The sequence below is a fragment of the Pelophylax lessonae genome, assembly GCF_965119305.1.
Source record: "Pelophylax lessonae genome assembly, chromosome: 11".
Taxonomy (NCBI): Eukaryota; Metazoa; Chordata; class Amphibia; order Anura; family Ranidae; genus Pelophylax; species Pelophylax lessonae.
Window position 1 is genome coordinate 190,869,350 of NC_138778.1, and position 27,349 is coordinate 190,896,698.

General features: G+C 43.9%; 1 protein-coding gene across 1 annotated transcript in view; it reads left to right on the forward strand.

Annotated features, from left to right (window-relative positions):
* PKIG (cAMP-dependent protein kinase inhibitor gamma) overlaps positions 1 to 22,512 on the forward strand; it is a 153,918-nt gene extending 131,406 nt beyond the window's left edge. Inside the window, exons 3-4 of the mRNA XM_082271887.1 lie at positions 19,115 to 19,292; positions 21,657 to 22,512. Coding sequence (XP_082128013.1) covers positions 19,145 to 19,292; positions 21,657 to 21,736 — 228 coding nt within the window. The 5' untranslated portion in view covers positions 19,115 to 19,144 and the 3' untranslated portion in view covers positions 21,737 to 22,512. The remainder of the gene's footprint in view (positions 1 to 19,114; positions 19,293 to 21,656) is intronic.
* The last annotated feature ends 4,837 nt before the right edge of the window (positions 22,513 to 27,349 follow it).

A 27,349-nucleotide genomic window follows, 5' to 3' on the forward strand; every position in this document is an offset into this window, starting at 1 on the left:
TGATCAGGAGCTATGTCCGCCAAAAAACATTCAGAGAAAAGGATATTACGGTAAGTCATCCCATTTTTTTGTGCTATAAACAAAAATAAAGACCGACATTGCTCCCAAAATCATCACCATCTGTGGAAACTTCACACTGGACCTCATGCAATTTGATTTCCAAATGAAATGCAACATTTGTAACAGGAATTTGAGATTTTCCTTTTAGTGTAGGTATTTCTGTTGCTTAAACAAAAAATGTGGGACCAGTTACACTGGTGCTGGCTACACACAATCAGAATTTAAAGTATAACTAAAGGCAAAACTTTTAAAGTTTTGGATAGGGTGGAGATGGATTAGAACACCTGCCAGTTTTTGCTGTCTGTGCCCTGGTTAAGGAGAGTCCTCCTCTCTATTTGTCCTGTTTATCGTTATCATTGAAAGTGAAAGTAAAAGAAAATCCCAAATTTTGGGTTGTCCCCAGAAAAGTTATAGAGGGGAAATCTTCCAATGGGGACACTAGTTCTGGGGACCTGAGGGTCCCCAAGAGATTTCCCTACTTTGCAATGAGATTTCCTCTCCCTTCCTGTTTGGCGATGGGACAGGAAGTGAAGGGAAATCTCTTCAGTGGGGCATAAAAAAATCTCACAGGTTAAAACCCTCCCGTGCGGTATCCAAAATGGAAAACAAAAGTTTTGCCTATAGTTCTACTTTAAGTCAGATTTACAAAATGTACCAAGAACTATGCAGTGTAAGGGTCTATGTCAGTGGTTGTTAACTTATGAGGTATAAGGGACCTCAAATGCTGCCCTTGACATAACCAGAAGGCAACATGTAATATTAACTATATGTAAGACTTGAAAAGACAGTGGTCCCTTTGGCGATCGGATTAGGTCTGCCTGTCAATTTTTTTAGGCGTACCTGATCGGACCCTACAGTCTCTTTTATGGAGCAGCGGATGTCAATGGACACCGATCGCCATCCAATCCTGTCCGCCAAAAACAGATGGATAATGGACCTATTCCCCATCTGTCTGGCGGATGGAAACGGACAGACGGACCTTTTCCATCTGATTGCCCTAAAGGCAAGAGCGGGCTGTGTCCGTGTTCGCTCTGCATAGCGGAACGGACATACACCTGTTATCCGCCTGCTCAGCAGCGATCAACGGAGAGATCCCGCTTCACGGAGGTGCCCATGTGAAAGGGGCCTTTTAGAGATAGCAGCCATACCAGAACAAATGATGGGCATGGACATACTGTAGGTTTGGTTGGAGACTGAAGACATGCTGAGACTAGGGACAGATTACACAAGGCCGGTAGAGGTCACTGCTATTACCACTTTATAAATCAATTCTCTAATTCAAATGATATCCACTTATGTAGACCTTTGTTACCCAAGGACCACATGCAGTCCTTTTTGTGCTGCCGGGAAGCTGCAGGTTGGGCACCAGAGGTCTACATGATTGGGTCTAATTTGAATGAATGATATAGGTAGGACCTGACACTAAACTGTTGATGAAAGTGTAAAAATAGCTCTGGACCCATAGGGTTGTTTTTCACTGGTATTGCTATCTTAACCGCTTTCGGACCGCTCCACGTACATATACTGCAGCAGGGCGGCCCTTCAGCACGAAATCACGTACATGTACGTCATTTCCGTGTCCGGGGCGTGCATGCGGACCCGATGATTGTTCCTGAGAGAGGCAGAACGGCGGTTTGCCTATGTAAACAAGACAGATCACCTTTCTGTCAGAGGGGAAGATGGAGATATTGTGATTCTGTTAAGCAGGAACACGTATCTCTGTCTTCCTTAGTCAAAGCATCCCCCACACAGTAAGCAATCACTCCCAGGGAACACATTTAACCATTTGATCGCCCCTGATGTTAATCCCTTTTCTGCCAGTGTCAGTACAGTGACAGTGCATTTTTTTAGCACTGATCACTGTATTGGTGTCAGATTTGGCCACCGCAATGTCGCAGTCTTGCTAAAAATCGCTGAATGCCGCCATTACTAGTAAAGAAAAATTAAATATTCCATAAATCTATCCCATAGTTTGTAGATGCTATAACTTTTGCACAAACCAATCAATATACCCTTATTGGGATTTTTTTTTTTTTACCAAAAACCTAGCAGAATACATATTGGCCTAAAATTATAAAGAATTTAGATTATTAAAAAATGTTTTTATTGGATACTGTATGTTTTTTATAGCAGAAAGTAAAAAATATTGTTTTTTTCTCTTTTTTTTTCTTCACAATTGTTGCTCTTTTTTTGTTTATAGCACACAAAAATAAAAACCGCAGAGGTGATCAAATACCACCAAAAGAAAGCTCTATTTTTGGGGGGAAAAAGGATATTTTATTTGGGTAGAGCATTGCACAACCGCGCAATTGTCAGTTAAAGTAATACAGTGCCGTATCGTAAAACATGGTCTGGTTATGAAGGGAGGTCTGGATCTGAAGTGGTAAAGTATTGTTGTTGATGTAAATGATCTGGTTCCCGGCAGACAACTTCTACACCCCAGAAGAGGATCTCCATGGTCTCTTTGAGTATTGTGCAATGTAACAAAAAATGGAAATTGAAGGGCCATGCCACTGCTAAGAGCTCGGAATAAACTGATGAGTTCTTATCTGACAGATCACATTTGAAAACAAAAACGTATGTAGATGGCTAAAATCTGACCGTTTACATGGCGGTATTTTGTCCTAAAGGGGGTAATGACTGTAATGTCACCGGTATGGGTCCTCCTCTGCAGGCATAGTGCAGATAATGAATTTTACCTGGTATCTTGGGCAATCTCTGGAGCACAAATTCGATTTTATAAAGTGTGGTTATTTTTTTGTACTTGGTGTTATCACGTGGTATCACAGCTCAGTTGATGTCATGTATAATCCTTTAAAATGTTTGCTCATCAAGAAATACGATAGCCTGTAACATATCTACAGTAACAGCATACAAGGTAATTATTTAGTTTCATCATATTCGTTATGTTGAAATGATTTGTTTTCGGAATTCTTTTTGTATATTCGGCTTCCTTACATATATTCGGATTCAATTCGTATAATTTATTGTTCCAAATCGATTCATATTTCTGAAGTTACTTTGGACGATTGGCTATATTCATTTTAATGTGGTAATTCATTATTTCGGTAAATTACTTATGCACTCTGTTTGGTCTGGATGGAGGTGGAACCATCAGAATCTCCGAATCATAACATAATGAATAGAACGAAATACATTTTCGATTCATTCATTATGTTATGATTCAGAGATTCTGCTGGATCTACCTCCATCCAACCCAAACACAATAGGTAGAAATCATAATCTTATTTCACTTTTATACCTTACTATATTTACTGCAATATGTCTCCATTGCATATGTAGTGCATTTTTTAAAATAATAAAACATAAACGCAAAATGGATCCAATGCAATTTGGATCATTCCTTATGTTATTTCGGATAACTATAAGGCTCCATTCACACTTGTACGACTCCAAAGTTGCGTCCACTTTGGAGTGCAACTTTGACACAATTGTTACGCAGCTTTGGATGGGTGCAACTTGGATACGAGTTTGGCTTTGACCAGTTATAATGGACAAGTGTTGCATTCTATAACATTCAGGTATGACTTCCAACGCAACTTCAACTTCTGTGAGTTATCATTGAAGTCTATGGCCCTCAAGTTGCATGAAAATCGGACCAAAGTAGTGTATGAACTACTTTGAAGTTGTTGCAACTTTAAGTCACACATACAGTGGGTACGGAAAGTATTCAGACCCCCTTAAATTTTTCACTCTTTGTTATATTGCAGCCATTTGCTAAAATCATTTAAGTTCATTCTTCTTCCTCATGTATGTACACATAGCACCCCATACTCACAGAAAAACACAGAATTGTTGACATTGTTGCAGATTTATTAAAAAAGAAAAACTGAAATATCACATGGTCCTAAGTATTCAGACCCTTTGCTCAGTATTTAGTAGAAGCCCCCTTTTGATCTAATACAGCCAGGAGTCTTTTTGGGAAAGATGCAACAAGTCTTTCACACCTGGATTTGGGGATCCTCTGCCATTCCTCCTTGCAGATCCTCTCCAGTTCTGTCAGGTTGGATGGTAAACGTTGGTGGACAGCCATTTTTAGGTCTCTCCAGAGATGCTCAATTGGGTTTAAGTCAGGGCTCTGGCTGGGCCATTCAAGAACAGTCACGGAGTTGTTGTGAAGCCACTCCTTCGTTATTTTAGCTGTGTGCTTAGGGTCATTGTCTTGTTGGAAGGTAAACCTTCGGCCCAGTCTGAGGTCCAGAGCACTCTGGAGAAGGTTTTTGTCCAGGATATACCTGTACTTGGCCACATTCATCTTTCCCTCGATTGCAACCAGTCGTCCTGTCCCTGCAGCTGAAAAACACCCCCACAGCATGATGCTGCCACCACCATGCTTCACTGTTGGGACTGTATTGGACAGGTGATGAGCAGTGCCTGGTTTTCTCCACACATACCGCTTAGAATTAAGGCCAAAAAGTTCTATTTTGGTCTCATCAGACCAGAGAATCTTATTTCTCACCATCTTGGAGTCCTTCAGGTGTTTTTTAGGAAAAACTCCATGCGGGCTTTCATGTGTCTTACACTGAGGAGAGGCTTCTGTCGGGCCACTCTGCCATAAAGCCCCGACTGGTGGAGGGCTGCAGTGATGGTTGACTTTCTACAACTTTCTCCCATCTCCTGACTGCATCTCTGGAGCTCAGCCACAGTGATCTTTGGGTTCTTCTTTACCTCTCTCACCAAGGCTCTTCTCCCCCGATAGCTCAGTTTGGCCAGACGGCCAGCTCTAGGAAGGGTTCTGGTCGTCCCAAACGTCTTCCATTTGAGGATTATGGAGGCCACTGTGCTCTTAGGATCCTTAAGTGCAGCAGAAATCTTTTTGTAACCTTGGCCAGATCTGTGCCTTGCCACAATTCTGTCTCTGAGCTCTTCAGGCAGTTCCTTTGACCTCATGATTCTCATTTGCTCTGACATGCATTGTGATCTGGAAGGTCTTATATAGACAGGTGTGTGGCTTTCCTAATCAAGTCCAATCAGTATAATCAAACACAGCTGGACTCAAATGAAGATGTAGAACCATCTCAAGGATGATCAGAAGAAATGGAAAGCACCTGAGTTAAATATATGAGTGTCACAGCAAAGGGTCTGAATACTTAGGACCATGTGATATTTCAGTTTTTCTTTTTTAATAAATCTGCAACAATGTCAACAATTCTGTGTTTTTCCGTCAATATGGGGAGCTGTGTGTACATTCATGAGGAAGAAGAATGAACTTAAATAATTTTAGCAAATGGCTGCAATATAACAAAGAGTGAAAAATTTAAGGGGGTCTGAATACTTTCCGTACCCACTGTATATGAATGGTTATCATTGAAAAACATGGGGAACAACTTGTCATGCAACTTTGATGTCCAAAGTTGCATGCCAAGTCAAACAAGTGTGAATGGAGCCTTAGGCCCAAACTATCACATCATGTCATCCAAATGAATATGAATACATTTGTTGTTTTGTTATTATTTATTTTCAATTAGTTGAAATTTGTTACTTTTGTAATTTCAAGTTTCGTATACATCCGAATCTCTAAATGGCAAAAAATGTTATCTGAATTTAGATTTGTAGCCAAAGGAACTGCACATGTCTAACTACAACATATCTTCTGAAAGGGTCAACCCCTGGGGTGGACATAGTAATCCCTGTGACATTATACGTACATAGATACTTATAGGAGGTAGATACATAAAGGAGGTAGAGACATAGATACATAGAGGTGGAAAAGACATAGAGACATAGAGCTGGAAAAGACATAGATATATATGGGATATAGAGGCATAGATACAAAGAAGTGGTAAAGGCTAAGATACGTAGAGGCATAGATACAAAGAGGTGATAAAGTCATAGACACATAGAGTTGGTGAAGTTATAGATAGACAGAGGCAGTAGTAACATAGATACATAGAGTTTGTAAAGACATAGATACGTAGAGGTGGTAAAGACATAGATACGTAGAGGTGGTAAAGACATAGATACGTAGAGGTGGTAAAGACATAGATACGTAGAGGTGGTAAAGACATAGATACGTAGAGGTGGTAAAGACATAGATACGTAGAGTTGGTAAAGACATAGATACGTAAAGATGGTAAAGGCATAGATATGTAGAGGTGGTAAAGGCATAGATACGTAGAGGCATAGATACGTAGAGTTGGTAAAGGCACAGATACATAGAGATGGTAAAGACCTAGATAAGTAGAGGCATAGATACATAGAGGTGGTAAAGACATAGATACATAGAGGTGGTAAAGGCATAGATACGTAGAGGTGGTAAAGACATAGATAAGTAGAGGTGGTAAAGGCATAGATATGTAGAGGTGGTAAAGGCATAGATATGTAGAGGCATAGATACGTAGAGTTGGTAAAGGCACAGATACATAGAGATGGTAAAGACCTAGATAAGTAGAGGCATAGATACATAGAGGTGGTAAAGACATAGATACATAGAGGTGGTAAAGGCATAGATACGTAGAGGTGGTAAAGACATAGATAAGTAGAGGTGGTAAAGGCATAGATATGTAGAGGTGGTAAAGGCATAGATATGTAGAGGTGGTAAAGACATAGATACGTAGAGGTGGTAAAGGCATAGATACATGGAGGCAGTAAAGACATAGATAAGTAGAGGTGGTAAAGACATAGATACATAGAGGTGGTAAAGACATAGATACGTAGAGGTGGTAAAGACATGGATACGTAGAGGTGGTAAAGACATGTAAACAGTAGAGGTGGTAAAGACATGGATACGTAGAGGTGGTAAAGACATAGATACGTAGAGATGGTAAAGACATAGATACGTAGAGGTGGTAAAGGCACAGATACATAGAGGTGGTAAAGACATAGATACGTAGAGGTGGTAAAGGCATAGATAAGTAGAGGTGGTAAAGGCATAGATACGTAGAGGTGGTAAAGACATAGATAAGTAGAGGTGGTAAAGGCATAGATACGTAGAGGTGGTAAAGACGTACATACGTAGAGGTGGTAAAGGCATAGATACATGGAGGCAGTAGAGGCATAGATACGTAGAGTTGGTAAAGGCACAGATACATAGAGATGGTAAAGACAGAGATACGTAGAGGCATAGATACATAGAGGTGGTAAAGACATAGATACGTAAAGGTGGTAAAGACATAGATGCGTAGAGGTGGTAAAGACATAGATGCGTAGAGGTGGTAAAGACATAGATACGTAGAGGTGGTAAAGACATAGATACGTAGAGGTGGTAAAGGCACAGATACATAGAGGTGGTAAAGACATAGATACGTAGAGGTGGTAAAGACATAGATACTTAAGAGGCATAGATACATAGAGGTGGTAAAGACATAGATACGTAGAGGTGGTAAAGACATAGATACATAGAGGTGGTAAAGACATAGCTACGTAGAGGTGGCAAAGGCATAGATATATATGGGAGATAGAGGCATAGATACAAAGAAGTGGTAAAGGCTAAGATACGTAGAGGCATAGATACAAAGAGGTGATAAAGTCATAGATACATAGAGTTGGTGAAGTTATAGATAGACAGAGGCAGTAGGGACATAGATACATAGAGTTGGTAAAGACATAGATACGTAGAGTTGATTAAGACATAGATACGTAAAGGTGGTAAAGGCATAGATATGTAGAGGTGGTAAAGGCATAGATACGTAGAGGCATAGATACGTAGAGTTGGTAAAGGCACAGATACATAGAGATGGTAAAGACCTAGATAAGTAAAGGCATAGATACATAGAGGTGGTAAAGACATAGATACATAGAGGTGGTAAAGGCATAGATACGTAGAGGTGGTAAAGACATAGATAAGTAAAGGTGGTAAAGGCATAGATACGTAGAGGTGGTAAAGACATAGATACGTAGAGGTGGTAAAGGCATAGATACATGGAGGCAGTAAAGACATAGATACGTAGAGGTGTTAAAGACATAGATACGTAGAGGTGGTAAAGACATAGGTACGAAGAGGTGGTAAAGACATGGATACGTAGAGGTGGTAAAGACATAGATACGTAGAGGTGGTAAAGACATAGATACGTAGAGGTGGTAAAGGCACAGATACATCGAGTTGGTAAAGGCACAGATACATAGCGGTGGTAAAGACATAGATACTTAGAGGCATAGATACATAGAGGTGGTAAAGACATAGATGCGTAGAGGTGGTAAAGGCATAGATAAGTAGAGGTGGTAAAGGCATAGATACGTAGAGGTGGTAAAGACATAGATAAGTAGAGGTGGTAAAGGCATAGATACGTAGAGGTGGTAAAGACATAGATACATAGAGGTGGTAAAGGCATAGATACGTAGAGGTGGTAAAGGCATAGATACATGGAGGCAGTAGAGACATAGATACGTAGAGGCATAGATACGTAGAGTTGGTAAGGGCACAGATACATAGAAATGGTAAAGACAGAGATACGTAGAGGCATAGATACGTAGAGGTGGTAAAGACATAGATACGTAGAGGTGGTAAAGACATAGATACGTAGAGGTGGTAAAGACATAGATACGTAGAGGTGGTAAAGGCATAGATACATGGAGGCAGTAGGGACATAGATACATAGAGGTGGTAATGAGTAAAGCCCATCAATGAAGATCAGGAGAAGAATGGCCACACGGACACACTGTTGAAATTAATCTTTGTGGGTAAGTGTACTGAGTAGACATGTATCCGAGTACCTCGTTCCACATCACTACTTAGACATAGATACGTAGAGGTGTTAAAGACATAGATACGTAGAGGTGGTAAAGACATAGGTACGAAGAGGTGGTAAAGACATGGATACGTAGAGGTGGTAAAGACATAGATACGTAGAGGTGGTAAAGACATAGATACGTAGAGGTGGTAAAGGCACAGATACATCGAGTTGGTAAAGGCACAGATACATAGCGGTGGTAAAGACATAGATACTTAGAGGCATAGATACATAGAGGTGGTAAAGACATAGATGCGTAGAGGTGGTAAAGGCATAGATAAGTAGAGGTGGTAAAGGCATAGATACGTAGAGGTGGTAAAGACATAGATAAGTAGAGGTGGTAAAGGCATAGATACGTAGAGGTGGTAAAGACATAGATAAGTAGAGGTGGTAAAGGCATAGATACGTAGAGGTGGTAAAGACATAGATACATAGAGGTGGTAAAGGCATAGATACATGGAGGCAGTAGAGACATAGATACGTAGAGGCATAGATACGTAGAGTTGGTAAGGGCACAGATACATAGAAATGGTAAAGACAGAGATACGTAGAGGCATAGATACGTAGAGGTGGTAAAGACATAGATACGTAGAGGTGGTAAAGACATAGATACGTAGAGGTGGTAAAGACATAGATACGTAGAGGTGGTAAAGGCATAGATACATGGAGGCAGTAGGGACATAGATACATAGAGGTGGTAATGAGTAAAGCCCATCAATGAAGATCAGGAGAAGAATGGCCACACGGACACACTGTTGAAATTAATCTTTGTGGGTAAGTGTACTGAGTAGACATGTATCCGAGTACCTCGTTCCACATCACTACTTGTTAATTCTGCCTGGACTACAGATGTCCAATGTTCTAATTGTTGTGTGTGTATAAAGAGTGTTGTCACCTGATCCATACACAATGCCGCTATTACCAGATCACTCTGAAAATACTGCTAAGCACAAAAGCTCTGGGATTAGTCCGAGAGCACGACATTGTTCTCCTGCTTTGGAAAGGCCTGTTTGATCTGCGTGTTGTTTAATTAAAATGTAAAGAGCAGTCCAAAAAAGAAAGCACTCTCAGTGATATGGACTCCGTGTCTCTGAATAGATGACCTCAGCTGTTCTTCATTATGGGTTCTGCAGGTTCTAGTCTTCTTTCAGTTCAAGAACACCTGTGGTTTTGGAGCAAGCCCTGGGGCTGTAGGTAAGCTAGGCATCTTTTTTTCCCCACCTGTGAAGGTTTTAGTATATTTTGGAAAGATGTTAGACCGACTTACAGTTAAGCTCCACCCCTTTTAATACATAATGTAAATTGTTAGCTTACCTCACAAAAAACTACCTAAGCAGGTGAGGAATGCCTGCAGACAAAAACTGTGCAGCGTTTACAAAAGTTAAAATAATGTCCTTGCTATTAGGCCAATTACATACCTCCAGAAGCCTGGCTGAAAAGCTCCCCGAGATGGCATCATCCTGTCCTGCCTTGTTACTAGGACATTGCAAAGACACTCCCAGCTAATTAATACCTCCTCACATCTGCCCCCTGTTGCCGTAGCTCTGAGCTTAGTGATACTACGATAGATGAGATAGTGAACCACACGAGCTGGGGTTTGAGAGTTCGCTTCTGTGATGGTGGGGGCAAGCAGTAATGGCTGGGAGTGTCTTAGCAAAGTCCTAGCAACAAGGCAAGACAGGATGATGCCATCTTCGGGAGTTTTTTAGCAAGGCTTCGAAAGGTATGTATACTTTATGTGCACATATTTCTAGTTGTTCCAGGCCCAGCAAGAGAAGACAGTGTTCTTTTTACTGAGGTTCTGTAAAGATGGAGAGAAATAGGGTGGGGGAGACTGCTACTAAAATCAGGTGATAAACCAGGTATCTGTTTCCCAAAGTATAGCTTTTTGTGTTCTATGAAATGTGGGTTAAGCTTTGACAGCAGTGACCAGCTTCCAAATGTCCCATACTTTTATAAAAAAAATGGAAGTGACCAACAGGAACACTCCATCTGCACTGATAGTCACTGAAAGTATTGAGCATAACCACTATGGGCTTGGCTTGGGACCACAGCTGGCCATAGATGATTTGTTTTATTTTTGTTCAGTGGGTTGATTAAATAAAAACGAGGTGGATGGAGGAATCCTCCCCACTGGGACATTGTATTCTGACAGCAGGACTCTCCTCTGTCAGAATACACTGATCGGCGGCTGCAGCTAGCTAATCAAGAAAAAATGTCCAACAAGTCCATTTGACAAAGGTCGATCTAACCATCAACATTTGTCAGACACAGCCAAACATGGATCAAATGTCATCTGGTCCCTGCTTAACCACTTGATGGAAGATTTACCCCCCTTTGTGGCCAGGACATTTTGTTGCGAAATGTTACTGCGTTACTTTAGCTGACAATTGTGCGGTCATGCAACGCTGTACCCAAACATCATTTTTGTAATTTTTTTGCCACAAATAAAGCTTTCTTTTGATGATTTTTCCTCTGCATCTTTTTTTTTATGAACAAAAAAACACAGACAATTTTTCAAATATTCCCCGGGAGTATCCAAGCAACCTTGGTCTGGTAAGCCTAGAGCTATCTTCTCTGGACCAGCAGACCCCATTCAGCATGAAGGTCTGCCCTCACTCATTATTGGGGTGGGGGTGACATCTTCGCTGCTTTCCGGCCCCGTGGAGTTCTTTTGCGAGCGTCAAGGAGATCCGCGATATGTTTTTTTTTTGGCCGTTATTTACCGGCTGCTGTCACACAGATAGTTCTCTCTCCTGATTTGCATACAGTTTCTGAGTCTGGTGATATCCACCTTCAAGACATTTCTGTTTGCACAATCCTACACGCAGCTCCTGTAGCAGGTTCGGCTCCACAGAAGGATAGCGAAGTTTGTAACGAGATCACGGGTTCCTCTGGCAGACGCTGCAGGCATCCAAGGGCCACTGTAAGGCCAGTATCATCTTCAGCTCAGGCTTCTTCCGCAGTTCCTGTGAGGAATCAAGAACGAGGATCTTCCAATCATCCTGGTGGCCGTAAACGTTCCTTGGGGGCTTCCTCTCTGAGAAGACCAGTTGTCCCAAGGGCTAATCTTCCATCCTGCTTTACAGTCGCTGGTTTTAATGGCTTAGCTATTGAAAGCTAAGTACTGCGGTATAGAAGTTTGTCTGGATCAGTGATCCCTACTATGGTAAAGGTGAGGAAGTAGTCTTCCAGGAAGATATACCATCGTACCTGGAAAGCGTACATTTCTTGGTGTTAACCTGTCTTCAGCGGGGCATTGTTCACAAGTCGGCCTTGAGTACCATCAAGGGCCAGGTGTCTGCCTTGGCAATCTTTCAGCGATCCCTAGCCACACACTCTTTTTAGTTTGTACCTTCATTCAGGGGGTACAACATGTGGCTCCACCTGTACGGTCTCTTTTACCACCATGGGATTTAAATTTAGTGTTATCGTTCTCCAGAAACCTCCATTTGAGAATATTCGGGAGATTCTCTTGTCTATGTTATCCCAGAAGGTGACATTCTTGGTGGCTATTACCTCGGCCTGCAGAGTATTGGAATTGGCGGCATTATCCTGTTGCATTCCCTATTTGGTGGTTTATAGGGATAAAGTGTTTCTTCGTCCCTGTCCATCATTCTTGCCCAAAGTTGTCTCTGACTTCCATTTGAATGAAGACATTGTGTTGCCTTCCTTGTGTCCCAAGCCGGCTCATCCCAAGGAGTTTGCTTTGCATACCTTGGATGTGATTCGGGTGTATCTGGCAGCTACTGAGTTTTTTCAGAGGTCAGACTCGCTTTTTTGTGCTTACAGAAAGGCCAAGAAAAGGGCTAGCTGCTTCTTCGGCTACCATCTCCAAATGGATCAGACAGACTGTGTCTCAGGCCTATTCCATTAAAGGTCAGGTTCCACCTTTCCCTGTCACGGCGCATTCTACTCTGGCGTTGAGTGCTTTTTTGGGCCTTCCGTCATCAGGCATCAATATCGCAAGTTTGCAAGGTGGCCACTTGGCCGTTGGTGCATACCTTCACAAAATTCTATAAGGTAGATACTTTGGCATCTGCAGATGCTTCTTTTGGCCGCAAAGTTTTGCAGCCTGCTGTTTGAGGGGCTGTTCCCTCTTGAGGGGTGTTTTTCTTAAAACTTTTATTTTTTCAGACGGGGCTCCTGTGACCCAGGTAAGGCTCCTGTGTCCTGGTTAAGGGCTCTTATGTTTAGCCTTGGGTTATTTTCCCCACCCCTCATTTCCCTTTTGGCACTGCTTTTGGACGTCCCACTAGTTATGATTTATGGAGAGCTTCCGTCGATGAAGGAAAGAGAAAATGGGATTTTTATACTTATTGTAAAATCCATTTCTCTGAGTTCGACGGACACAGCACCCACCCCTCTATGGAGTTCTGATGCTTCTAATACTGCTTGCTACTAAACTGATTACCTAGAGCAGAGAAGGGGGCTTATTTACCAAGCTGAGGATGGCCCATGGGCGTAGCCAGGTGTTTTTGTTCTGCCTAGTCCTACTCCTGGAGGAGGCAATATAACCCAGTAGTTATGAAGTTATGATTTATGGAGCACTGTACCCATCGATGAGCTCAGAGAAATGGATTTTACGGTAAGTACAATAATCCCATTTTCTTCTTTATGGGGCTAGATAGGTTAGTGGTTTTTTTTTTTTTTGGTTAGTGTTAGATTATGGATGTCTATATACGCAGGGATTTTAGGTTTTAGGGTGAACTTCTACTGTAAATAGAAACGAATAAATTAATTTGGACTCTCTTATCCTTTGGTATAGCGCTCCTTCCATTTGTGTTTGCTTTCTTCTGGTAACCAGCTGGGTGAGTCTGTTGTGAGCACCCTAACCTGGGCCAGTGGGCTCTTCAAATGTTTTTGCCCTCTCAGTACTTTGTATGAACTCACATCAAAGTCCCAGCACCTCTTGGATATTTTTTCTTCATTGGTGTTGAGGTAATCAGACAGCCGCAGCACCCGAAATGCAATAGCCGGCAGCGGAGGTTTCTCTATCCATGTGGTTTAGTGTAGAGGGCGGAATTCGAGAAATCTATGCATATAGGGCTAGCATTAGGGGGGGGGGGTGTGTAAAATTTCAAAATGGCTAAAGTTAACATGGACACTTAAGGGTGTATTCTGGGATGGGGCAAACAAGGACCCCTTTGAGCATCAACATTGTAGACAAAGCAGTGCCCCAGCATCGTTAATGCTTTCATCGTTTCAGACCTCCATACTCCAGGAGGCAAATTAGCTTTCCATTAAATAGATTTTTATTCATTTTAATGTTTTAACAGGGTTACAGTCGGGCCAGTATAATTAACACTGGAATTTTAGGTAACCATGGGATAAGGGATCAACACATCCCAAGGAAAGCCCCCAGTGCCACCGGCATAAAAGGCCGCCCGCTCATCAGCCCACTTCAAAGAGGAATGTCCCTGTATACTCAGGACATGACGGGGCTTTGTGCTGATTGCCAGGGAATTTTGGAACCACGTCTGTTCTTTTTTTATGACAAACAGTTGAAGGAAACTACTATTTATGAATATACTTCTCCTGTCCAAGCCAGATCTGTGCTTTAAAGAAGAACTTCAGGCATATTTTAGAAACCTAAAATAACAGCATGCAGCGCTAATCTAATAGAGGTGGATAAAGTCCATATAGAAGATAATAACATGATCAGATTGAACACCCTGCACCAGCTTCAATGTGAAGGTTGAAACACACCACACCACAGTGTTGTCAGCAGTTCTCCTTACCGGAGGAGTTGGACCCTCATGTTTTAGAGTGGTCAAATAAGTATATGTTACAAGGTTGTCCCAATCAACAGCACAAGTGACAGGTGAAACGACTCCTATCAAGATCTCTCAGGCTGTGTATAGGGATTCCCAGTTTACACCACTGATAACATGATCAAGTACGCAATCGGCTCCCTGATCACAAGCGATGTAATGAACATAAAAAGTTGCATAGTTAAGTACGTTCACAAATGGCAGATGCTTTAAAATTGAACTTGCACAACATCCAATAAAAACAGTCATCAAATAAGATCAGTCAAAAAGGCCACGGCTCGTAGTGTGCTTGCATCGTTGGTTAGGTCCGGGCTAACGCGTTTCGTCATCAAGTAGACATAGTCTGAGGCGTTTTTTATATTTTAGAAACAACCTCTAGTGTACTAGTGTAATACTTCAGAATTGTGAATTTTTTTTAAAGTTTTTTAGAATAATTATCTGAAACCTGCCATTATACTGGCTTGCTGTATACCATCTGAATGTTGAAATCAGGCTTGTACAGTACAGGTAGTAGACTGACAAAAAGGAGTGGAGGTACTTGAGTAGGCTTGCTAAAGGGCTATACAGTAGATCAGGGTTTAGTTAGTGTTTCACCAGTCAGAAGGCAGGAGGTGGGACACTAGCTGGGATCCCTCCCTCACACCATGCATCATACAACATACCAAGGGTAGGGATCGCTAGTACATTCCTTACCTCATTGTAATGCAGTCAATATATGACAGTATGGGGGGGGTTACTAAACGTGGTGCACACAGAATCTGGTGCAGCTACGCATCGTAACCAGTCAGCTTCCAGGATTTATTGTGAAAGATTTATTGAACAACCTGAAGTCGGAAGCTGATTGGTTAGCATGTACAGCCGCACCAGTTTTAGTAAATTTTCACCTATATGTATGTATTCAGGATGGTGTTTGCACTGGATTGTACCATGACAACAGGATGATGTGTACCGGATTGTACCATGGTCAAAGGATGGTGTCTGCTGGATTAGAACATGGCCACAGGATGGTGTTTGCACTGGATTTGGCCATACCAACAGGACAGCGTGTGCTGTAATATACCATGGCCACTGTACAGTGTGTGCACGGGATTATACCATGGTCACAGGACAGTGTGTGGATTATTCCATGGTCACAGAAGGGAGTGTGTGGATTATTCCATGGTCACAGGAGGGTGTGTGGATTATTCTCTGGTCACAGGACAGTGTGGGGACTATTCCATGGTCACAGTGCGTGGATTATACTGTGGTCACAGGGCGATGCGTGGATTATACTGGATTGTCCCATGGCTACAGAACGGTGCTCGGATTGTCCCATGGCTACAGGACAGTGCTTGGATTGTCCCATGGTTACAGGACGGTGCGTGGATTGTGTCCCATGGCTACAGGAGAGTGCATTGATTGTCCTATGGCTACAGGACATTGTGTGAATTGTAGATTGTCCCATGGCTACAGGAAGGTGCGTGGATTGTCCCATGGCTACAGGATGGTGCGTGGATTGTCCCATGGCTACAGGATGGTGCGTGGATTGTCCCATGGCTACAGGACATTGTGTGAATTGTAGATTGTCCCATGGCTACAGGACATTGTGTGAATTGTAGATTGTCCCATGGCTACAGGACAATGCGTGGATTTTCCCATGGCTACAGGACGGTGCGTGGATTTTCCCATGGCTACAGGACAGTGCATGGATTGTCTCATGGCTACAGGACAGTGCATGGATTGTCTCATGGCTACAGGACGGTGCGTGGATTGTCCTAAGGCTACAGGACAGTGCGTGGATTGTCCCAAGGCTACAGGACAGTGCGTGGATTGTCCCATGGCTACAGGACAGTGCGTGAATTGTCCCATGGCTACAGGACGGTGCGTGGATTGTCCCAAGGCTACAGGACAGTGCGTGGATTTTCCCATGGCTACAGGACGATGCGTGGATTGTCCCAAGGCTACAGGACGGTGCGTGGATTGTCCCAAGGCTACAGGACAGTGCGTGGATTTTCCCATGGCTACAGGACGATGCGTGGATTGTCTCATGGCTACAGGACGGTGCGTGGATTGTCCCATGGCTACAGGACAGTGCCTGGATTGTTCAATGGCTACAGGACGGTGCGTGGATTGTGCCACGGTCACAGGAGGGGGTGTGGACTGTACCACAGTCACAGGATTGTACAATGCTCATAGTGTGTACACTGCATTATACCATGACTACAGGACGATGTGTTATATTACATTGACAGGATGGGGTATACACTATGGTTTATCCTGTGATGAGGGTGTGTAAATATTGAATTATATCACACACGCAGATTGGCACTGAGCTTTTGCTGAGACTGTGTCCCATGGCTACAGGACGGTGCGTGGATTGTCCCATGGCTACAGGACGGTGCGTGGATTTTCCCATGGCTACAGGACGGTGCGTGGATTGTCCTAAGGCTACAGGACAGTGCGTGGATTGTCTCATGGCTACAGGACAGTGCGTGGATTTTCCCATGGCTACAGCACGGTGCGTGGATTTTCCCATGGCTACAGGACGGTGCGTGGATTTTCCCATGGCTACAGGACGGTGCGTGGATTTTCCCATGGCTACAGGACAGTGCATGGATTGTCTCATGGCTACAGGACAGTGCATGGATTGTCTCATGGCTACAGGACGGTGCGTGGATTGTCCCAAGGCTACAGGACAGTGCGTGGATTGTCCCAAGGCTACAGGACAGTGCGTGGATTGTCCCATGGCTACAGGACAGTGCGTGGATTGTCCCATGGCTACAGGACGGTGCGTGGATTGTCCCAAGGCTACAGGACAGTGCGTGGATTTTCCCATGGCTACAGGACGATGCGTGGATTGTCCCAAGGCTACAGGACGGTGCGTGGATTGTCCCAAGGCTACAGGACAGTGCGTGGATTTTCCCATGGCTACAGGACGATGCGTGGATTGTCTCATGGCTACAGGACGGTGCGTGGATTGTCCCATGGCTACAGGACAGTGCCTGGATTGTTCAATGGCTACAGGACGGTGCGTGGATTGTGCCACGGTCACAGGAGGGGGTGTGGACTGTACCACAGTCACAGGATTGTACAATGCTCATAGTGTGTACACTGCATTATACCATGACTACAGGACGATGTGTTATATTACATTGACAGGATGGGGTATACACTATGGTTTATCCTGTGATGAGGGTGTGTAAATATTGAATTATATCACACACGCAGATTGGCACTGAGCTTTTGCTGAGACTGTGATCCTTACTTAGTCATGAATTTATTTTCAGTCAATAAACAGTAGGAGTTATTCAGCAGAATTGTCTCCAGTAGAAGATTACTGGACAGGTAAAGAATATTTCCATACTTCACCAGGGAAGTTCTTCTTTTGATATTTGGTCATGTTGGAATGTTGGCGCTCTTACTCAGTTCCTCTTCCGCCCCAGTCACCACAACACATACACATTGGCATCATCATCAGTGTCATTCCTAAAGCATGATGTTTATGGTGCGTCATGGAAAATTTTTCCTAAATGGGGAATGGGTGAGGTACCCCTGCTTTCCCGGGCCCTTCTGGATCCTGGAATCCTCAGGGAGCTGACCAATGGTGATCTCTGCCTGAGAACGAGGGACTGTAGAGAAGAGGGACTGTGGAGTACTTTATCCCATTGTACCAACTACGTATATTGCACAACGAGGAATTTGATGGGGGCTCTGATGTAAGGGGAGACTCTGATGGGGATTTTCATGAAAGGGGTGTTCCAATGTAAGGGGAACTTTGATTTAAGGGGGGCTTTGATGAGGACTATGATGTAATGGGGCTGATGAGGACTACTCTGATGTAAGGGGGGCTGATGAGGACTACTCTGATGTAAGGGGGGCTGATGGGGACTTCTCCTGTAAGGGGTCTCTGATGTACTGAAGTTTTTTTTCTGTTCTACACCATCATTCTTATTATGTATTCATTCATGTTATGATTTGACCATTTATAAGTTGGCCCAGGAATATTTGTAAAATATACAATGTGTCCGTCGTAGTGAAAGGTTTGTAGACCCCTTATAGAAAGTATGCTCCAACTGGACATTAGTCATCCTGGGACTGATGTCTTTCTTATTGCCCATAGCCACCACTTAGAAACCTATATTCATTATCATTAATCCTGAGATGTAGAAAAGACTGCTGAAAGCTTTTTGGTCCATGAATAGTAAATTATAAGAGATACTCCCAGAGCTGTATGTCAAAAATCACACTCCCGTACATTATATATCTGCTGATGACATGTTATGAATCCACATTGCACTGCAAACCCTTGCAGCTGATATCCTGGATCGATGAATACATTTGTTCTATAATCATCCATCACCACCTTCAGATAATTCACTCATTGGTCGATATAACTTCTTTAAATCTGCTGCCATCTGCTGGAGGGTTTTGGTCCTTGCATTCGCATAACACCACAGTCAACCAATGAAAAGTGTGGGCCTGAAAAATGTCTTACCCTCTAGCAATCTATTGAGATTCCAGATGTAGCTTTCATATGGGTATGCAGGTCAGCTGTTTGCGGCTACTTATGCACAGCTCCTCTCTGACTATTACTCCTCTCTCTCTCTGCAGATCGAATGAATTTGATATGATAGAGACGTTATGGACGTAGAGTCGGCTTACGGCGAATTTATATCGTGTGACCGAACGGGCAGACGCAACGCAGTGCCTGACATCAAGGGGGAATGCAGCTCCACGGGGGTGAGAGACCTTTCAGAGGACATAGGAGACCTGTCCATTCAAGGAGCAGGTTAGTCATCCAAAGTTTAAGGGTAATTGTGTTATGACTAGCAAAACTTACTGCATTGCTGCTGAATGGTTTATCTGCACCATTGTTATATTCCAGGACCTCTCCAAGAATCAGGGGTCAGGAGCACACACCTTTTTATCCTATTCCTCTCACTTTCTCTATAGAGGCTCCTCTGATATTGTAGATCTTCAGAACTGACAAATCCTACAATCTCTGCCATATGCATAAACAAAGCAGGGACAGTTTTGTGTATCTGGATGAAACCTACAAACTCCATGCAGATAGTCAGCAACACACTAAAGGCCCGTACACACGATACGAAAATCTGAAGGGAAATATCGTCCGACGAATGATCTGCTGATTTTCGGATTGTTAGTATGGTGCTTTCAACAGCCGATTACGAATTTTCGGACGACAAAAACTGGATGTGCAGGCTATAAAATTTTTATTGTACGTCAACACAACGTCCGATTTTCATTTAATTAGTACAGATTTAGTCCGAAAAAAATCGTAAGAGCAAGACTAGGCATGCTCAGAAACAAAAGAAGACATACAAAACAATTCAACACATGACATCACTCTGAAGTAGAATTCTGTCGTACCGGAATTTTCGTATGAAAGTTACCTCTTCACTTTCCACATCAGACTAGCATGCAACAAAAAGCGGACGACAGATTATTCGATAATCTGACCGTGTGTACGGGGCTTCAGGCCCAATGTATAGGCACACATTATTTTCGGTGTCATTTCTGTCTTTCGAAGCTGCCAAAATTCATAGCACAATAACAGATTGTGTCACATGTGATCTATTCATTTTAAAGGACACCTGAACCTAAATGCTAACAAAGTTATGTTTAGGTCTTGGGGGTATGGACAGATACATAGTAACAGAAGGCCTTGAAAATACTTACCTGAGGAAGATACTACAACAGGTTGGCTTACATTTTGGGACACTGGATCATGTGATCTCTGCAGCACCAGGCTGGCTTGAGTTTGGGGCACTTGCTCATGTGATCTCTTCAGCACCAGTTTGGCTTGAGTTTGGGGTAATGGGTCATGTGATCTCTGGTGCACCAGGTTGGGCTGAGTTTGGGGCACCAGGTTGGGCTGAGTTTGGGGCACTGGGCCATGTGATCTCTGAGGCACCAGGTTGGCTTGAGTTTGGGGCACTGGGTCATGTGATCTCTGAGGCACCAAGTTGGTTTAGGTTTGGGGCACTGGGTCATGTGATCTCTTCAACACCAGGTTGGCTTGGGGGCACTGGGTCATGTGATCTCTTCAACACCAGGTTGGCTTGGGGGCACTGGGTCATGTGATCTCTTTAGCACCAGGTTGGCTTGGGGCACTGGGTCGGCTTGGGGGCACTGGGTCGTGTGATCTCTTCGGCACCAGGCTGGCTTGGAGCACTGGGTCATGTGATCTCTTCAGCACCAGGTTGGCTTGAGTTTGGGGTAATGGGTCATGTGATCTCTGGTGCACCAGGTTGGCCTGAGTTTGGGGCACCAGGTTAGGCTGAGTTTGGGGCTCTGGGCCATGTGATATCTGAGGCACCAGGTTGGATTGAGTTTGGGGCACTGGGTCATGTGATCTCTGGGGAACCAAGTTGGCTTAGGTTTGGGGCACTGGGTCATGTGATCTCTTCAACACCAGGTTGGCTTGGGGGCACTGGGTCATGTGATCTCTTTAGCACCAGGTTGGCTTGGGGGCACTGGGTCATGTGATCTCTTCGGCACCAGGCTGGCTTGGAGCACTGGGTCATGTGATCTCTTCGGCACTAGATTGGCTTGCGTTTGGGGCACTGGGTCATGTGATCTCTGGGGCACTAGGTTGATTTGAGTAGGAGGCACTTGGTCATGTGACCTTGACTGACGAGCAATATTAAAGTTCAGATTGGCTTATTTTTCCCTTTAGCACAGATCATGCAATCAAAGTACTACATTGTTGATTAAATATGGGGTATTTTGTCCTATTTATCTTAGTTATTCAAGATGGAGCATTGAGTGCTGTCACCCCTGCATGGGGAATTGGGCTTTTTCTTTTTTTGTTGTATATGTTACCCTTGGTGAAAATATATCTCCTTTTATAAAGTCATCAGATTCAAGAAATTGGTTGATTGCTGTAGGTGAGACAGTTTCTTCTAAAATGTTTAATGAAATCTATTTCAAATTTGAAATTATGTTTTCTATAGAAGGAAATAACAGTCATAGAAGTGTGATAGAAGCTGTCGGTCACTTTACAGCGTGTACAGACAGTCAGGCATGCAACTGCTAGAGAGCCAGCTCTTGTTTTATAGCCATTTTAATGGGAATGAATTTTACCGTTCATGCTCCATGAATGTGAACACATCTGTTTTTCTAATTCCAGAAGGACAAGCAGAGGCAGCATCTTCAGACACCGGGCAGGAGCAGAGCCCGAAAGCACAAGATGGTAGCTCACCGTCATGAATTACTTATGTCTTGCAGACATCCATACTGACTTTCCTACAGAAAGAGACCATTGTGAACAAGCACCAAACGGTTTCTATGGGGCTCCAGTCTGAAGAGTACACTGGATTCCGCTATTTCAGCTCACGCACATGCCCAAGAATGTCAAATCGGGATGCATGACTCCAATCTGCCACCTTGTGGTCAAACTTGCTCATTGCATCTTTTCAGTCTCCACCTGACCAAAACTTGCCTTAGCGATTTTATCCCTTTATAGAAACGTAAAACGATATGCAAATACATAACCAACGCGTGATATTTTGATGACGGTACTGCCCACTTACCCTTTCTATTTTCTAGGGAAGCAGATATTTATTGTAAGACTACAGAAAGCAATTTATTTGCCTACTCTTAAACAGTTTTGGTGACCCACTGCCATAAAACAATGGAGGCCAGCCAAGGTACAGTGTGGCATTATGACGTGACTTTGAGCAATGCCTTACGGAACCAGAACGGACCAAACTGTGTACTGACACCAGGTACAAATGCCCTGTGTATATTACCAACTGCCAACACTATGGTTTTTTTTTTGTTTTTTTTTTTGTTATTTTTTTCTTCAATCCACATTTTATTGCTATATCTGGTGTAGAGTTACTGTTGGCTCTACATAGAATGGATGGTTAATACTTACATGAAAAATGGTGTGTTTTTTTTTTTTTTTTTTTTAAACCCTTTTTCTTTCATTTTGAAAAGTACACTTCTTTTCTCCTGGTTATGATTTTGTGTGAATGAATAAACACCATGAAAACATGAAGGCTTTATTTGTGATTATACAGTACTTTGTGGCGAGGAGCTCCTTGAGTTAATAGTTATACACAGAAAGAGTTCATTTCCAGACTTTGTCGGTTGGTAAAAAAAAAAGAGAACATCCAATGCGTGTTGGGGAGCTTTGGCCTCCCCCTGCTTCAGGGCTCTTGATGGTATTTGTGACATGTCATGGAACCATTTCTGGGCCATTTCCAGGTCTTTGGATTTACTTGTGTCAGTATTTTTACCATTTGCAAAAAAAATTGGAACCAATCTCTTTGTGTATGACTGCATACTTTGGGCACTGTTGGCAGCATCCTCCATTAAATCAATGTGGTGCTGCTGTGCAAAGAGGTGTAATTGCCCGTGTTGTCATAGGCTTCCTTTTACATTAGAAATTGCAAAGAGACTGATAACTGAAATTTATTCAAAGCAGAGTAGGAAATACATGAGTTATAAGTAATAATTGCAGTACATTGTCTTATCTTAGACTTTATAAAGCAGTTGGCCTAAGCTAGCCATTGAAGCACTACAAGACCCATCATGGTCTGCTTGCTCCTGGGATTGTTGATTCCCCAGTAAGTATGACTGTAATACACAATGGCTTCAGATATGAAAGTGTCTGTACTGCCCATAGCCACCAATCAGATTACACATGTCAAAAGAAGCCAAGTAGTGGCAATGTAAAGGCATTTTTATATATGAGGTCTTCAAAAGCTGCAGCATGTGTACAGTGAATGCTAGGTCAATGTGTCTTCTTTGTTTCATAGTCCCTGTGAGAGCTGCATCATAGATCGCTCCCAGTGGGATCCACATGAGCAGGTCATAAAGTCTGCAGATTGGTCAGTTAATATACCAAAAAGCATATATAGATGTAGGCTATAGTGTCAGTGCAGCCAGCAATAGCAGCATTTTTGTAGGTGGATGACAAGAGATATGCAGTGAGTTTTTGAAGGTGCCTTGTGTGAAGGGGTCATTATCTTTCAGCATACCTGATCTGAATCTGCTTCAGAATCAGTGACTCACTAAAGGCACTTTTCCACTGCAAGTACCGGCTCGGCTCTACTCCGCCCGGTTTGCTTTTCCACTGCTGGTATCACATGGTACGGTGTTGGAACGGTTCGGTACGGTACGGTATAGGTTTGCTTTTCCACTAAAGTAGTACTAAAGTTAAGTGGGTGAGATAACAACGGGGTGGGTGGGATTCTCTGACCAATCAGTGGCTAGTAGTGACTGCATGCAAAGGATTGTGGGATATGGTACCGGGTATGGTATCTCTTGGAACCACAATTGAGGTGGCACTGTTTTTGAGAGCTGTACCGTTCGGTTCCATGAAGTGGAAAATAGCTACCGTACCGAACCGTTCCTACACCATACAATGCGGTACCAGCAGTGGAAAAGCACAAAAGCAAGCCAAACCGTTCGGTTCCATGCAGTGGAAAAGCGCCATAAGGATGAAGATGAAGGCCAAATTCAAACAGGTCTGCTATGGCAGTTCCCATATTTCTATCCTGGCTAGTTGCCTTTAATATAGTGGAAAACTTACTTAAAGAACAACTTTACCCAGAATTAAAGTATGGTTCAACCACCTGCCTGGTCTTTTCTGCTTTACGGGACTCCTTTGAAGATGTCTTCTCTAACCCTCCTGCATGGCCACGCGGTCTAGGTGCCCTCCTGAGGGTTCTCTGTAGACTGATAATTGACAGGTAGATCATCTGAATAAAGGGACCTCTTAAGCCCCTTTCACAGGAAGGGTCTGATCAGGCCCACCTGTCAGTCTTTCAGGCAGGCCTATTGGATGGTCCATTCACTCCTATGGACTGGCGGGTGTAAAAGGAATTGTGGCCACCCCATAGAGCGTGGCAGGCTTTGTCTGTGTCTGCTTTGCAGAAACTGAGTGGACATAGACCTGTCATCTGCCCCCACTCTGATTAGTGGACAGATGCTCTGCTGATCAAAACCAAGTCCACCCCATGTAAAAGGGGCTTCCCTACTCCTTTCACACTGCCTGGCTGGAGTTTCCCCACAGTATAGTGTACCCGTGATTTTTGTGCAGGTTACCCACACACTTCCATAGACTTGTATTAGATCAGGTGTTTTTAGTGCTTGTCTAAAAGTACACCAGAAATGCAGCATGCAGGAATTTTGATTCACTTTCATAAAAAGCCCAATCTAATAGAAGTCTATAGGAGAGTGTGGGTAACCCACACAAAAACAGCAAGTACAACACGCTGCGTGAAAGCACCCTTAAAGTGGTTCTAAAGCCTTAAGGTTTTTCACCTTAATGCATTCTATGCACTAAGGTGAAAAACCTTCTGTGCTGGTAACCCCCCCCCCCCCCCTCACACTCCTTTATACTTAACTGAGCCCAGTCCAATCCAGCAGTGTGCACGAGAGCAGTGGCTCTCGCTGTTGTCTCCCTTCCTCCCTTGGCAGATTGATAGCAGTGGAAGCCATTGGCTCCCGCTGCTGTCAATCAAATGCTGTGCAGAGCAGATGGGGGCGGCTCAGGAGCAAGGACGCACAGATGCCCCCCATGGAAAGCAGCTTTCCCTGAGGGCACTTGCCAAAGAAGAGGAGCTTGGAGTGCCAGTGGGGGGGGGACCCCCAAAGGCGAGGATCGGAGCTGCTCTCTACAAAACCTCTGCACAAGGCAGGTAACTAGAACATGTTTGTTATTTTAATTGCACAAAAAATGAAGCTTTAAGGGTTAACATAGTGGGGGGTGTCCTCAGCGGGGTCCTATAAAAAGACTACCCCACTCTACCTGGAACAAAGAAATCAATTTTGGGTGAAGTTGTTCTTTAACTTTATGCAGAAGCAGCTGTTGCAGGGATGCTGGCTCCGCTGTTTTAGAGAGGAATTCCAGGTATGGTATTTTTACATAGTTTACAATGTCCTAACTTGGCCCAATGTAACCATATATATACCATGCAAAGACACCGCTACTCCAAAAAAAAGAGCCCCTTTATAATGTGCATGTACATTATTTCAACAGCATGATAGTGACAGGATTGCTATGCACGAGTCGCTGTCTCATTGGCTGCATAATTAACGTTCCACAGAGTTGTCACCAGTGGCACAGGGCCGGTGCTTCCACTAGGCAAACTAGGCAGACGCCTAGGGCGCATTGACACCTAGGGGCGCAGCCACGAGTCAGCATTCTCTCTCCATCATAAATGATCCTTGTGAGCTGAGGGGAGGTGTGGCAGTGGGGGAGGAAGAAGGGACAGAGGAAGATGCCAGGTGTCTGGGGCAATGGCGGAACTACCAGGCCCTGGATTTCCACCATTGTTGGGGGGGCTCCAAGAGGCAGAAAGGGAGCCCACCGGAGTGCTGCCTGCATAATGATCCTCTTCATCTGGAGCTGAGCGGCCTAAACCTTGGGCAGGACGTGACTCTCTACACTGAGCTGGTGGGCAGCCGTTCATTTCCCGGGGTCAGTGTTAAGCAGGGAGCGGAGGAGAGCTGAACCTGAGCCGGAGCTCGGCACTGGAGGGTGGCACCTTTACTGGAGCGGAAGCGACGAGGTACCGGAATGGTCTGAGGAGGTTGGTGATGCGGATGTGCAGCGCTCTCTGACTGCTGCTTCTCCCTCCACCAGGAGCCGGTTGGAGCTGTGGTGAGCATTGTGGTCCAGGAGAGGAGCATCCTGGAAGAAGGAATTTAGCAGGATCACAGTGAAGGAGGGCAGAGTGTGGATCACTTTCTTCATACTGCCCAGTGAGTGTTCCCAGAACAGGGGATCAGGGTGCCTGGGTGTGACATGGAGGATCCCTGGTGTGAAAGAGAATTGGGGTCACCAGGTGTGCCATGGGGAATCGGAGTCATAAAGGTATGACATGGGGGATAGGGGTCACGAGTGTAACAGGAGTTTGGGGTCAGTAGGTGTGCAATTAAGAATTGTGACCCCTTGGTATGCCATGGAGGATTTAGGTCCCCAGGTGTGACATGGAGGAACATCATGGTCCCCAGGTGTGACACGGAGCAACATCAGGGTCCCCAGGTGTGACATGGAAAAACATCAGCGTCTCCGGGTATGACATGGAGGAGCATCAGGGGCACCTGGTGTGACATAGAGGAACATTGGGGTCACTGGGTATGACAGCACGACATGGAGGAATATTGGGGTCTCAGGATGTGTGACATGGGAAAACATTAGGGTCCCTGGGTGTGACATAGGGGGAAATCAGGGTCCCCAGGGGTGACATGGAGGAATATGGGGGTCACTGGGTATGAAAGCATTACATGGAGGAACCATCAGATCAGGGTCACTGAATATGACATACAGGAGTTTTTAAACCCATCCCTTTTTATTTTATTTTATTGTTTTGGGGGGGCGCGTGTAGCTGGTCTTGCCTAGGGCGTAAAATAGTCTAGCACCGGCCCTGCAGTGGCAGGATCACTAGTGTGCCATGGCCCTTTACTCCACACCAAATCATATTTGTAAACTATTTACTTGGCCTGATGAAGAGTATTGCTTCTTTCGGGATCGGTCTTGAAAAAGACGAGGGTAGCCAAATTAGAGAAGACAGCAGACCACTAGTATTTTCAGTAGAGGCCAGCAAATACACCATCTACGAAGCTTCATTTCTACAGATATCACTATAAGCACAGATCTTTGTGTATAAGAGAGTCTATCGTTGATGAAGAGCTTGTCTTTATTGTAAACACTGAATTTAATACTGTATTTAAAGACACACGTCTCCCATTAGAGGTACACATGACAAATCAGCACCTTTTTAAGTGAACCAGGATTGGAACTATAAACCTTATGTTTAGTTGTGGTAGAATGTAGGAGGACTGAACCTCTCTTTTGAGTGTTTT